This window comes from Loxodonta africana, chromosome 18 (genome assembly GCF_030014295.1).
Source record: "Loxodonta africana isolate mLoxAfr1 chromosome 18, mLoxAfr1.hap2, whole genome shotgun sequence".
NCBI classification, from domain to species: domain Eukaryota; kingdom Metazoa; phylum Chordata; class Mammalia; order Proboscidea; family Elephantidae; genus Loxodonta; species Loxodonta africana.
In genome coordinates, this window is record NC_087359.1 from 30240594 (window position 1) to 30255334 (window position 14741).

At 36.0% G+C, this 14741-nt stretch overlaps 1 protein-coding gene across 12 annotated transcripts in view; it reads left to right on the top strand.

Moving 5' to 3' along the window:
* Positions 1 to 13455, top strand: part of CDC27 (cell division cycle 27) — a 63786-nt gene extending 50331 nt beyond the window's left edge. For 7 of the 12 annotated variants that reach the window (XM_064270972.1, XM_064270973.1, XM_064270974.1 and 4 more), the window contains exons 16-19: positions 3249 to 3377; positions 9173 to 9247; positions 10331 to 10487; positions 11660 to 13455. In XM_064270972.1, coding sequence (XP_064127042.1) covers positions 3249 to 3377; positions 9173 to 9247; positions 10331 to 10487; positions 11660 to 11742 — 444 coding nt within the window. In that variant the 3' untranslated portion in view covers positions 11743 to 13455. Of the gene's footprint in view, positions 1 to 3248; positions 3378 to 9172; positions 9248 to 10311; positions 10488 to 11659 lie in introns of all 12 variants that reach the window. The other 5 variants (XM_064270978.1, XM_064270979.1, XM_064270981.1 and 2 more) reach the window with 2 other exon arrangements.
* The last annotated feature ends 1286 nt before the right edge of the window (positions 13456 to 14741 follow it).

A 14741-nucleotide genomic window follows, 5' to 3' on the forward strand; every position in this document is an offset into this window, starting at 1 on the left:
TGAAATACAAATACACGTCTCTACTCACCAGGAGCAAAACAATAAGAAGGTAACCAAAAGTACAGAAAAGAAACAAGTCTACAGGAGCCACAACCTCATCTACCTAACCTGATGGTGCCCTGCTACCACCACTGACCATTCTGACCAGGGTCACAATAGTTGATTCCAGATAGAATTCAAATTCTTATTAAAACAAAAAGCCAGACAAACTGGAAGAGTAGAGAACGGAAGACTCTCTGAGACTATCACCCTGAGACACTCTTTAAACTAGAATCGAGCATATCCCGTGAGATCACCTTCTAGCGAAAAAGCAAAATGGCACACAAAGGATGTTTTGGTGCCCTACTTCAAAACCATCACTGTGAGACCAAAAGGTCAGCAACTATTCAAAAGCAAAGATGAGAAGATAAGGAGCCAGGGAAACTAGAGTACTGAAACAGGAACGAATTGAACACAAAGAGAATGTTGACACATTGTAATAAATGTCACTAATGTCACTGAAAAATTTTGTGTGGAAATTGTCAGAGACCTAACTTGCTGTGTTAACTTTCACCAAAAAACTCGATGAAGTATTATTTAAAAAAAAAAAAGATACATTTCATAATGTGGAAGAATCTGGAAGACATTATGCTGAGTGAAATTAGTTGCAAAAGGACAAATACTGTATGAGACCACTATTATTAAGAACTCGAGAAATAGTTTAAACAGAGAAGAAAATATTCTTCAATGGTTACAAGAGTGGGGAGGGAGGGAGGGAGGGAGAGGGGATTTCACTAATTAGATGGTAGACAAGAACTATTTTAGGTGAAGGGAAAGACAACACAATACAGGAGAGGTCAGCACAACTGGACTAAACCAAAAGCAAAGAAGTTTGGTGAATAAACTGAACACTACCAAGGCCAGCGTAGCAAGGGTGGGGGCTTGGGGGCCATGGCTTCGGGGGACATCCAGGTCAATTGGCATAATAAAGCCTATTAAGAAAACATTCTGTATCCCACTTTGGAGAGTGGCATTTGGGGTCTTAAATGCTAGCAAGTGGCCATCTAAGATGCATAAATTGGTCTCAACCCACCTGGAGCAAAGGAGAATGAAGATTACCAAAGATACAAGGTAATTATGAGCCCAAGAGACACAAAGGGCCACATAAACCAGAGACTACATCAGCCTGAGACTAGAAGAGCTAGATGGTGCCCGGCTGCAACCAATGACTGCCGTGACAGGGAACACAACTGAGAACCCCTGAGGGAGCAAGAGAGCAGTGGGATGCAGGCCTCAAATTCTCGTAAAAAAGACCAGACTTTATTAATAGTCTGACTGAGACTAGAAGGACCCTGGAGGTCATGGTCCCCAGACCTCCTGTTAGCCCAAGACAGGAACGATTCCCAAAGCCAACTCTTCAGAGAGGGAGTGAACTGGACTATGGGATAGAAAATGATACTGGTGAGGAATGAGCTTCTTGGATCAAGTTAGACACATGAGACTATGTGGGCAGTTCCTGTCTGGATGGGAGATGAGAGGGCAGAGGAGGTCAGAAGCTGACCAGATGAACATGAAAACAGAAAGTGGAAAGGAGGAGTGTGCTGTCTCACTAGGGGGAGAGCAACTAGGAGTACATAGCAAGGTGTATATAAATTTGTATATGAGAGACTGACCTGATCTGTAAACTTTCACTTAAAGCACAATAAAAATTAATAAGAAAAGATCATTGCATAGATGAGTTTACCAACTAACATTCTTATGACAGTGATATTTGTTAAGTGTGCAGCTGCATCCATTCACCTTACTTTATTTTTAACATATAATTTGTCCGATGTAGGAACATAACAGAATGTGAGTGTAGGTAGTCCCTGACTTTGGACAAGGTTACATTCCAGCAACTCCATCATTCTGATACAAGTTGAATACCTCTTTTTTTCATTACTGTTGCCTTTTATTATCAGTATCTTTAAAGTCTAGTCTTTATTGTTTGGCATCAGTGTTGTAACAGTGAAGTCAGTGTTGTAACAGCTGTCGGGCACGTACACAGTTCAATTGTCATATGTACACAGTTGAATTATCATACGTTGTTAGAGTTGAATATTGCCCATCTTTCTATCCATTAAGACTCCCTACACGGATGCAGACTTCATGATAGACCACGCTGTAGCCTGTTTTTCAACAGTGTTTTGATCATGAGCAAATTACGTGCTGCAGCATTGTATGTAGTACGTATTACTAACGATAAGATGTACCCAAAAACGGCCGTCGTAAGTGTGGTTCATCGTAACTTGATTAAGTCTTAAGTTGGGGACTATCTGTGTATACACATAAATGAATAGTAACCCGCTGCCATTGAGTTGATTGCATGCAACTCATGTTGATCCCATGCGTGTCAGAGTAGAACTTCACTCCATAGATTTTTCAATGGCTGTGACCTTTTAAAAGTAGGTCACCCTGCCCTTTTTTCGAAGCACCTCTGGGTATATTTTGGTTAGCAGCTAAGCGCTTAACTGTTGCATAACCCAGGGACTCTGAATGAATAGTAGGCTTGGTAATTTTTTTTAGATCTTTAAAGTTTTAAGTTATTTAAAATTTAATAATTTTTTTCCCGGTATTACAGATCACTATTTTTCAAATCTATAAAGTAGAAGAGTCATTTTTTTCAAATAAATTCCTAAAGTAGGTAAAAAGTATAATTGTTCTAAGTGAAACAGGGCTGGTAAGGTTTAAAGCCAAATCTTCTAGATGTTCTTTGAACACAGTTTTGAAAATTCTGATATTTAGAGGATTATAATAGATCTGTTGAAATATGAGTGTTATCTAGCTAAATAGTACAGGTTTTTCTTGTGAAGGGAAAATCAAAGTTTTTTTGCCTTTTAGCCTTAGAGGTAACCAAATATGTGCTCTAAAGATAGAATCTTGATTATCATATGGACGCATAATGGTGACTGAGAGAGTACTAGATTGGGAACCAGAGGACCTAGTTTCTGATCCCAGAGCAAGTCATTTAACATCTCTGGACTTCAGTATTCTCATCTGTAAAGTGAAGCAGTTAAACGAGAATTGGAAGAGATTTCAGAGATAATCTTTTGTATTATTTCAGTAATCAGTTAAGTCCAGTTAACTCAAAGGACAGCCCAGCTAGACCATCCAGCCTTATCTTTAGTAATTTTGTTATCGTTAAGTTGGTTTTGAGTCACACTGTTTGGTTCTCATCCTTTTTCATAACTATCAAGAGGGAACACTAATATGATCTTTGTTTCTTATAGGTTCAACATGCACTGAAAAAATCTGAGAAGGCTTTGGATACCCTAAATAAAGCCATTGTTATTGACCCCAAGAACCCTCTATGCAAATTTCACAGAGCCTCAGTTTTATTTGCAAATGAAAAATATAAGGTAAGATATATATTGTAATGGTCTTCTGAATTGTGTTGCTTAATTTTGTACCCCTTGTTTTAATAAACTGAAAGTTATTTAGACTTTAATTTTGATCTGAGACAGTTCATTTACCCTATTTTCAAAAGCTATTAATTTCATTTTCTTTTGTGATTTTACCTTTTCATGGAGTAACTATAAGAAGCATGGATGTATGGATATTTAGGGATGTATGATTATCCTTTGTAAAGATTCGGTGTATAGAAATGCAATTTCAGTATATAGAAATTGAAAATTACAATTTCAATATATAGAAAGGCAATCCATCAAGGAGTTATCTTACAGATAAGACCCAAACCATCCTCATAAGACCAAAATAAGTGAATAGGTAACAAAGGAATATATGTGTTTATGTGTGTGCATCTATTCAACAAATATATGTGTCAGGTACTGTGCTATGTGTCAGCACTAGGAATATAGTGGCAAGCAAAGCAGCCACGTTTCCTGCCTTTGGGGAGCTTACCATCTAGTATCCCTCTAGAGGGAGAACAGACATTGGCCAAATAATCATGAAAATAATACATGTTGAGTACATGAAGGGAACATATTAGTGAGCTATGGCTTTTTTTTTTTTTTTTTTATGGCTTATCACAAGCAGAACAGATCTAGTCCAATATATTTATCTCTTTAATTCCCATTCTGTTTCTCTAATTATGGACCCATAACCTGAAAAAAGTAGTGAGGAAAGAACAAGAGGAAGATTAAGAGACAAGAGGCATAAAGTAACAGGAGATTTTTGTTACAGTTTGTTTAGACGTAAACCAGAAATCTGAAGTTTTGTTTTAAAGGTCAGGTCACTTTTTGAAAAATTTAGGCTCTTCCTACTAAAAAAGTAAAAACTTACTTAAAAAATTAAATTTTAGTGCGCAGGAAAACTTGGGCGAAATAATCCCGTTTTAGTAGGCGACTTCCCTTACAAATCTGTTCTGGTATACACTGGAATTTGCCAAAATTGAAAATACAAAACCAGTTATAATCTCTTAACTTTTTTTCAAGACCAATAAAGATATATAAGGAGATTAAATATTACATAATTTATCCTTTGTCATTTATTCAGTAATTCTTCTAGTCTTAACTCCATTTTTCTTTATGAATAAGTAGATTTTCTAATCATCTGTTTCTGTTCTCGTAAAAAAATCTTCTTTTAATCTAATTAACACTTTTGAACTTTCAAATTGCTCTTCGAAATACTATATAATTCATTTGTTTTCATGGTTTTGCATAGTTTTCACTGTTCTTTTTTAGATACATAGGTTCTTCAACTGAAGGATTTTATTCAGTTTATTATTCTTCGAAGCCATTTTAATGCTGACACACCTACCAGGATTACCATGTAGATCAACCATATACTTGCTTCAAGAATCTTAAATTCTGATCTGGTACATTGTCTAGACTGTAGTGGTTATAGGCATTTTTGGGTACCAGCTTGGGGGTTGGCTTAATTAAAAGGCCTACTCTGATGCATGAATTAGATATAGATAGGTGATGACTATATGAAAAGTTACCAATTGCTTCTGAAATGTCTTGGTTCCAAAATAGAAATCAAATGTTGGAAAAGGGCCACTTCAACCTCCCTCTGGCTAAACATTGCTAGCCATGGTCCTGTTTAATGTGTTGTATAAAAATCTAATCATTTAAGACCTTTTTAAGGCAAAAGTAAGAACTCTGATGTTACATTAAATACTGTTTCTCAATGAGTCTTTGTAATTAGCCTATCAGGGAGAATGCTAGTTGCATGAAATTTGGTAACAGTTATAAAATGCAGTCATAGAAAGAAAAAAAAAAAAAAAAAAGTATCAATTCTGAATTTTGTAGTGATGGAGAAGAGTTGGAGTGAGTCATCCTGATTAAAACTTCTTGAAAGCAGCTACTCTCATAAAAGTGTGGTACAGGGACTCTGGGTGTCCCCCAAACCCTTTCAAAGATTCCATGAGATCAAAACTATTTTCAAAATAATTCTTGGATCTTATTTGCCTTTTTCCCTCTTGTGAATGTACCTTTTTCACTCTCATGAATGTATGGTAAAATTTTCCAAAGGCTACATGATGTGTGATATCACAACAGATTGAATGCAGAAGCAGATACGAGAATCCAGCTGTCTCCTATTAAGCCAGACATAAAAGATTTGCAAAAATGTTAAACTATGGCACTCTTCTCACTGATTTTTTGTTGTTGTGGCAAATACGGTTATTTTTCATTAAAAAAATACGTTATGTATGTAATAGGTTTATTAATTGTTACTTTTAATATTTTTTAAACTTCTCAGTTTTAATTTCTGTTGAATATTACTAGCTATCACAAAAACTCTTTGACTCCTGAGTAAACTTTAAGAGCATAAAAAGATCCTGAGATCAAAAGGTGTGATAATTACTGCCCTGACATATTAAAGTCAATCTCAGTCCTCTTCACTATGATACAGACTTCATCAGTCATTATCGGTAATGTTTGACAAATATAACTCAGTGATCTTAATATCCATGCCCACAGATGTTTCATTTTGCTATTCTATTCCATGTATATCCTACAATTTTTAACACTATGAAAGGACACTATCTACCTCATAGAGTTACAATGTCTAATAAATCTTTCATTCCCCGCAGGCAACTCTGATTCTCAGACACGTTAAGCCTGTCAGTTCCTTTGAGTAGGTTTCTCTTGGATTGCCAGTAATTAGGAAGAGAGTGGGGTGTTAAAGATGCACCATATTGGCTTCCTACAAACTTACAAACTTGCCTAAAAAACCTGTCGCCTTTTAAACAGATATACTGCCTATGATAATGTGTATGTGTGTTTTGCCTTAAGTCTTTTTATCACAGAAATTTTCAAAACATCACTGTAGTTGGTAGAATAAGAATATAATGAATACCCATACACCAACTACCCAGCTACTTTCCACTGTTGTTATGTGCTGTTGAGTTGATTCCGACTCAGCGGCCCTATAGGACAGATTAGAACTGCCCCATAGGGTTTCCTAGTCAGAAATATTTACTGGAATGGATAGCAAGGTCTTTTCTCATGAGGAGTCACTGGTAGGTTCCAATGCTGACCTTTCAGTTAGCAGCTGAGCACTTTAACCATGGTACCACTAGGGCTCCTTACTTTCCACACTACTTCGCACAAAAAGATTTTAAGTAAACTTTTTAAATGTCTCCTAGAATGCCAGTAAAAAAAATTTATAAAAGCCAAGATACTACATTTGGCCTTTAGTTATAAGGGGGAAAATGTATTAAACTTTTTTGGAATTGTGAAATAGGATTGGTTCTTCATTCTTATGCCCTTTTTAGAGAAATAAAACTAAAGTCATATTAAGCCAACCAAACCAAACCCATTGCAGTAGAGTCTATCCCAACTCATGGCGACCCTATAGGACAGAGCAGAGCTGCCTCACAAGGTTTCCAAGGAGCGGCTGGTGGATTCAAACTCCCAACCTTTTGGTTAGCAGCCAAGCTCTTAACCATTATGCCACCAGGGCTCCAAAGTCATATTAAGAATACCAATAAAGAAAGAAATTTCCTTATGCTGTCTAAATTCCATAACTATCTGATACCTTTACTAGCCCACCATCTTTGATCACTGCTTTACTCTTATTTTTTCTTTATATGAAAGTAAATGTGCCTTATAAACTTACGCTCCCTCTTTTGGGGATAAGAATTATCAATGGCTGAGCATATACTTCGCCAATTCTCTTATTGTTCATGTAAATTTTTAATTGTTTTTAACCAACCATGCTTATACTACTATAATAGGTAGAACAGTGCCCCCCAAAAGATGTATACACCCTAATCCTCAGTACCTGTGAATATATCTTACATGGCAAAAGGGTCTTTGTAGATGTAATTAAGGATATGAACCTTGAGATAGGGAGTTAATCCTGGATTATTCTCATGAGCCCAATCTAATCACATAAATCCTTAAATGTGAAGGACCTTTCCAGGCTATAGTAAGAGAATCAGAGTGACTCACAGCAGTTTGAGAAGGACTCTACCAGCTATTGCTGGCTTTGAAGATGGAGGAAGGGGGTTACAAGTCAAGGAATGCAGGCAGCCTCTAGAAGCTGGGAAAGGCAGGGAAACAGATTCTTTCCAGAAAGGAAGGTAGCCATGCCGACAGCTTGATTTTAGCCTGCAGAGACATGTGTTGAACTTCTAACCTACAGAGCTGTAAAGTAACAAATGTGTTGTTTTAAGCCATCAAATTTATAGTAATATGTTACAGCAGCACTAGAAAACTAATACGATTATACATACTGTTCTACAACTTGCTTTTTTCATTTAACACTCCCCTGTTAATAGATGAAAATAGAGCCCTGTTAATAGATGGCTGTACTTATCCCTTTTTTTTTTTTTTAACCTAACCTACAGTGGATTTTGTTTACTACAAAGAGGCATAGCAAAGAAAACAAAAAGTAAATAACCTCTGTGGACATTAAAGGGAAATAAAATATAATGTTCATAAAGTTAGAAAATTTAAAAAGTTACCAAATGAAAAATAGAAGGCTCTCCCCTCATTTCCTCAATCATCTCCTCCTCGAAGGTAAACCATTCTTACCTAGTTTGAGGGTACATATGTATTGATTTCTACCAGGAGAAAAAAAATGATGGATATACTCACATAAACGTATTTGTAAAATATGTATGCATATACCCATGTAATTGGTGGTATGTGTGCTTTGACGCAAAAAGGAATAGTACATAGTACTGTACATCTGGCTTTTGCTTTTTTACTTAAACAGCTGAACACCTACAGATGTACCTGATTCTTTGTAACAACTACACAGTGTTCCGCAGAGTATGGATCATTATTTAACTAGGCTCCAGTTACACACTTTGGTGGTTTTTAGTGTTTTACGATAACAATAATGTGGGGTTGGTTGTTCTCATATAGATTGTTTAGTGAACTTTTTTGAGTATATCCCTGGGGCAAATTCCTAGTAGTGGGATTGCTTAATCAGTGTTTACATGTTAACTTGATAGATAATGCTAAATTAGCATCACAAACAGATTGCATCAATTTACATTTCCACCCTCAGTGATCAGGATACCTGTTTCTCCTAACTCACCCCTGCTAAATTTATGTAACATCAAAATTTTATTTTTTTCCCTTTTCTAGATTTGAAAGAAATGGAGCATAATCTCATTTTTGAGGCCAGTTTTAATGATGATCTTTCTCCTTTAATACAAATCTAATTCTCCTGTCCTTTCTCTGTCAACCCACCTTGGAGCAATGAATGGTCACAAGATAACTAGACAGCTTTAACTCAATTCAGAAGGTTACACTTTAGCCTTTTCATCAGTAGTTGAAATGGCAGATTAATATTCAAAGCTTAGTGGTTACATCATGGAGAAGAGCCATTCACAGAACTTAAGTTCTGCAGCTTAATTTTCAAAGCACTTTTATACACGATGTGATAGGTTTTCATTATTTTAAATAAAATGGTAACAATAACAAGGATTGTCACCACCTGCGTATTTCATAGAGCGAGTGTGTGTGTGTGTGTGTGTGTGTGTGTGTGTGTATTTCAGTGTACTTCTGGTGAATGCCTGCCATTTCTTAGTCCCTGTTGTTGTAAGTATTTTTCATGCATTCTGTTTTCACAACAAGAATTAATGCAATAAGGAAGTACATTGGTTGAGATTTAGTAAGCTTTTGTTAAGATGATCAGGGAAATCTAATAAATAAAAGCTCTTGCCTAGGCAAAACTTTGTAAAATTTTGCTATTCTAAGGTTTTTCTTTTTTTTTTTTTCCCCCCTTGTAGTCTGCTTTACAAGAACTTGAAGAACTGAAACAAATTGTTCCCAAAGAATCCCTCGTTTACTTCTTAATAGGAAAGGTAAAGATTGGGGCCATGGTCCTGAACTGTGACTTTCATAGCAAATATTAACTTTTGAAGAGTAAATATGATACCAATTTTACATTTATCGAGCAAATTCAGCTAGAACCCTGAACTAAATGTGCTGGAAACAAAGAGTGGATTTAGTTTTAATATTTAAGAAGATGATATCCTAATGAAGGAGCAAAAATATACACCCCAGAATCCTAACCCTACTGTGGTTAGAACTAGATTAGCACTGGCAGCAGCCAAGGCCAATAGTGAGTTCATAACTGAGACTACCGCATGGAAAGCCCTGAGTTTCCAATTCACAATAAGATATTTAGAAATTCCCAAGAAGAAGAACATTAATGGCACTGTGTTGCCTTGACTAGAAGAAAAAGCTTCTATGTTTTCCAAGGCCAAACTAGTCAGGACTTTACAGACTGGGCCCCCAGATGCCAGTTAAGGTAGCTAGGAATAGTGGACACGTGTTGAGAGTTGGTATAACTATACTTAAAACCACTATAAATGAGTGCTAATAAAGCAGCTTATAGTCTACTTCTGCCTATTGTCATTGTTTCAGTGTCAGTCAGATTTACTGGAAGCTCAGCACCTGAGATAAAACCAATTGCCCTTGAGTTGATTCCGATTCATGGCTACCCCATGTGTGCAGAGTAGAACTGCACGCCATAGAGTTTTCAATGCTGTAGCCTTTTGGAAGCAGGTCTCCAGACCTTTTTTCTAAGGTACCTTTGGGTGGGTTCAAATCACCAACCTTTTGGTTAGTAATTGAGCACTTAACCATTTGTGCCACCCAGGGACCCCAAGAACACTGCTCTATAGGGTTTTCAATGGCCATGATCTTTCAGAAGTAGATTGCCAGGCTTTTCTTCTGAGGTGCCTCTGTGGATTTGAACTACCAACCTTTCGGTTAGTAGCCAAGTGCTGATCCATTTGTACCGCCTCCCCCTGCCCCAACCCCGGAAGCCCAGAATGGGCCTAGAGCACATAAATCAGGAGCCTAATTTAAATAAGCGTTTAGGATTTTGAAGTTGAAGCTCACAACTTAATGAAAAATGTAGTGCTGCTGTTTATTTTTAGGTTTACAAGAAGTTAGGTCAGACGCACCTCGCCCTGATGAATTTCTCTTGGGCTATGGATTTAGATCCTAAAGGAGCCAATAACCAGATTAAAGAGGCAATTGATAAGCGCTACCTTCCAGATGATGAGGAGCCAATAACTCAAGAAGAGCAGATCAGTGAGTATCATCCATATGAATTAGGCTTGTATATGGAAACACCACATCAGAATTCGGTAAAATCAAACAGGTATTTCTTTATGACAGAGAAAACAAATTTTTTTAGTAGTGAGAAAGCTACCTTTTGCATAAGAATTTGTGGGCTACTCTTTTTATTTTATTTTTCTAGCTGTGGTGTATTCTTTACACCAAGTGGAATTTTAGGGAAATTGAGCAGGACGAACGTGTACATACGGAGTCAGGTAATTAGTCTCAAGTCAGGATCTAGTTTGCTGTATGCCTTTGACAAATCCATTGCTGATTTTTACCTAGGCCTCAATTTACATTTGAATGTATGTCTGATCTCTTCATAGAAATGAAATAGAAAAAAAAAAGATAGATATGAAGGTATGCCGAAAACTTTATGAGTCCTAAGTAAATGAGTAGATCTGTAGTAGTGGCAATTAAAATTCTTTGAGGCTATAGTAAGTCCAAATATATGGCTAATACATGTAAATTTAGGGGTCAGGAAAAGAAGAGGGAACAAAAAATTATAGTTTAAATCAGTAAATACTCTATGTCTAAACTGAATGTATATCTTAAAATAATTAGTGAGAACCAAGATTCAGCATATCAATATTTTTTTGAAAAGAATTGAGAACCTTCTAATGAGATAAACTAAAATGCTTTTGTTCCAGAAGACTTGGTGTAAGGCTTCTAATTGAAATTATAATTCCTATAATCCCAATAACGTTTTTTCTGAAGGTTATGTTCATTATTTCTGTGGACTAGCAAGGGCTGTCCCCAAAGTAGAGCTGATGATTGGGGGTAGGGAGATGTTAGTCTTTTTTTAAGTCTAAGAGAACTAGCTTTAATCATGTGTAGAATGTTCTTTCGATTAAACATCTAAAATTAATGCCCAAGCACCTAAGACAAGAATAAGGAATGTATGAGGGAGAAGCAGTTTTGGTAGTTAAAACCCTCAAAGTTTCAGTACAATAAACAAATCTAAGACATGCTGTAAAAAGCTTGAATTGCATTTTATTAAAAATCAGGATTTGGTGCTTTTTTAAGGGCTTTTATTTACGCTTTCGTCTCAGTCTGAATGTAAAACAGTTTCCCTATTTGTTTCCGTGAACGAAAAAAAGTACTTGTCAGATACCTTACCGTAGACTATTGTTTTGTTTTTAAAGTGGGAACAGATGAATCCCAGGAGAGCAGCATGACAGATGCAGATGACACACAACTTCATGCAGCTGAAAGTGATGAATTTTAACTTCCGGGAATCAGACTTTTGCAACTGGATGTGTGACTAGTGCTGACATGTTACTTGTCCCTCCATGTACTGAGTCTTCACTCCTGAGCCGGCGGTGTCATCATCCATCACTTATACCATGAGTGTGCCACTTTCATTGGACCCTGACTGTTCACAGAATGAAAGGCAGTGCAATATTTAGCTGCTAATGAGACTGGCTCTTACACCAGTATGAATGACAATTTAGGGGAGTCAGGTGGGGGACTTTCTTTTTTTTCTTTTTCTTTAATCTCCCTTTGTTGGAAAGCTATCATGGAAGGAAGAGTTATGTTTTATCTTGAAAGAACCATTAGATAGGGAAAATAGTGATGAACCAGAATTTCTTGGCCTTTTTTCTGAATTTTGTTTTTATTTGGTTCTGTTCTTGATAAACAGAGAGACGGATCTTCATTTCTAGGTTCTTCAAGAATGGTGTTAGCAAGTGCCAGATGGAACAATAAAAGACATTGCCTATAACAGAGTAACTTGATTGCCAAGGAATGTAAATTACCTTAAACTTGCAGTGTCTCCCATAAACAAGTGTAATGGGTATGTTGAGACTCATGTAGGAATCAAATATCATTTCATACAGTGTACACTTATTCTTGGCAAGAATGCTTTCAACCAAGAATTTAATTTATTCACCCTGCTTCACAGTGTTGATCATTGTTGTCTTGGTATTGAAAACTTTAAAGTTGATCCTTACCATATTGTCTTTTCTCTTTGAGCTCTGTGGGATCACCTTTAACATTCAAAGATGATAGTGTGCTTGTCCACTGAAAAGCCAAAACAAGGCCCTTAATAACCATTTAAGTTCACCATAAGAATCAGCATGAGAACACTAAAGTGGAGAGACTTGAAGAGATCATGACAGTAAAAGCCTTAATACAATCATAATTGCACCATACCTTGAATCTATGTTTGTTCAAAACAGTATCCCTTTGATTTTTCTAAGTGTTTAAGCAGGGTGCAGTCCATTCTTTTCAGCTCTGTGCTTTTGATTATTTTCAGTAGTATCAGTCATCAAAACATCTTCTAAGAGCAATTGGATTTAGGATATTTGACATTTTTAGTTGAGGGGAGAAAAAAACATTCTTATGACGGAGACGTATGTTCTCTCCTGAGTTTAAGTCATAGCATAGGTTGGTGTCCTTGGGAAATTGCCCCAATTTTAAAGATCTAATTATGCATAATAAAATGAAAATTATTGAAATTTCACAGTAACATTTAAACAGTCTTAAATTGTATATCTCCTTTATTTTAATTGTTGAAAATTTTAGAGAAACTTCAGTTGTTAACATTTTATTAAGTGCCAATTTCAGAATATAACGTATTATAGTTTCTTAATGAATGGCAGGCCTGCAGTTATTATTTTGGATTATTTGATGAAGGACAAATTTATCTACTGGTTACCTGTATTAGTTAGTCAAACTGTGAAAATAACAGAAGATTTGAAAACATTTTAACCTGTAGACTCAGTAAATGCCTATCTTTTGCTGTTAATATGCTCATTTTTGAACATGGATTAGATACCATTATAAATGAATTAAAGTCAGAGTCATAGATTAGGTATTGGGTGCCAGAGAGGTGTTTAACAAAATTTCCTTCCTGAATCCAGGTCTGTGTGCTACCTTAAAAAAAAAAAAAATCACTTATAAGGAAAGGTTGGAAGTAAATGAGTATCATTAAAAATTCCCACAGGCTAATGCTTGGATTCTAACAAATATTCCGTTTTATTATGTATTAGTTCTATAATATTTAATTTTAGATTCTTTTATTTTTAAATCTACAGATCATAAGCCAGCTGCATAACAGTATCAAATCTAGAGTTTCATAGAAAGCTTCAACCTGAGCTCTGTGTTACAAAGCCTGGAGAAAGCTAAGCACATAACATAATTTGCTGAGGTGTAATTAGTTATCATTTCATTGTAGGAATTTATGTCCTGTGCCAGAGGCGAGAATATTTCTGGTACTGATTTTGAGACCAAGGGTCAAAGGATGGCTGTAGAGGGCATGCCATGGCAATGGCTGGCTGAGGGACACATGAAGCCCAATCTTGGCCTAATTTCTTTTTTTCCCTCACACCTACTTTCAAAGTCATTTAGCTGTACGGAGCCTTATTTCTCACCTAGTGACTGTTTCTGGCTAGTTTGTTTTGTTTCACATGAAATGGGGATCAAACAACCAGAAGAGGAAACGCATTTTGATCCAGCAAAATGCGTGCTTCGGATTTCATAAGTTATTTTGAAGGAAATTAAAAATCCTAAGTACTTTGACACCGTTTTTTCTGTGTAAGCTTTTCACACACACTCACACATATATACATATACACACACACTTGTGTTCAGAAGTTAATACCATAGAGTTGGATTTTTTTCCTCTTGGAAATGGTTCTTAACTCTGGGATTTTAGAAGATTGGAAATATGTTTTCAAGAGAACTATGGTACTCAAAATAATGAAAGTGGTCCCTAATTTTTCTGTATTTCATTACTTTAAAATTTTTTATTTTTTCCAAGAAATGCAAGTAACATTTGAACCATGCTGCTGTTGTACCTTAAACAAAAACTCAGTGATAGCCAGTATTTAGTCTATTAAAAATGTTCTTTTTAAAGAAAAAAGTTTGGAAGTCTCTGATTAGCCAGAGTATAGTATGGGTCTTCATGGAGAAATATGGTAAACCATTTTTCTTTGTGAAAACCTAGGAAAATGCAAGTGTGGGTATGATGTGTGTGTTCTATTTGCATTGAAACAATGTAATTTTGGTCTTCTTTTTGCTTTTCCTGACTTATTTCAGAAATTGTACAGTCTTGGGGGGGAGTCTTTTCTGTTAATATATTTGCAATTCATTAAAAGATATGGAAAATCCAAATAAATTACTTTTGAAACAGTTTATAATCAAGTTGTTAAAGCTATATAAGATCTGTGCCATCGGTATTTTTATAGTAAGGCACAGCAAAACAGATGAAAGATTACAGTTTTA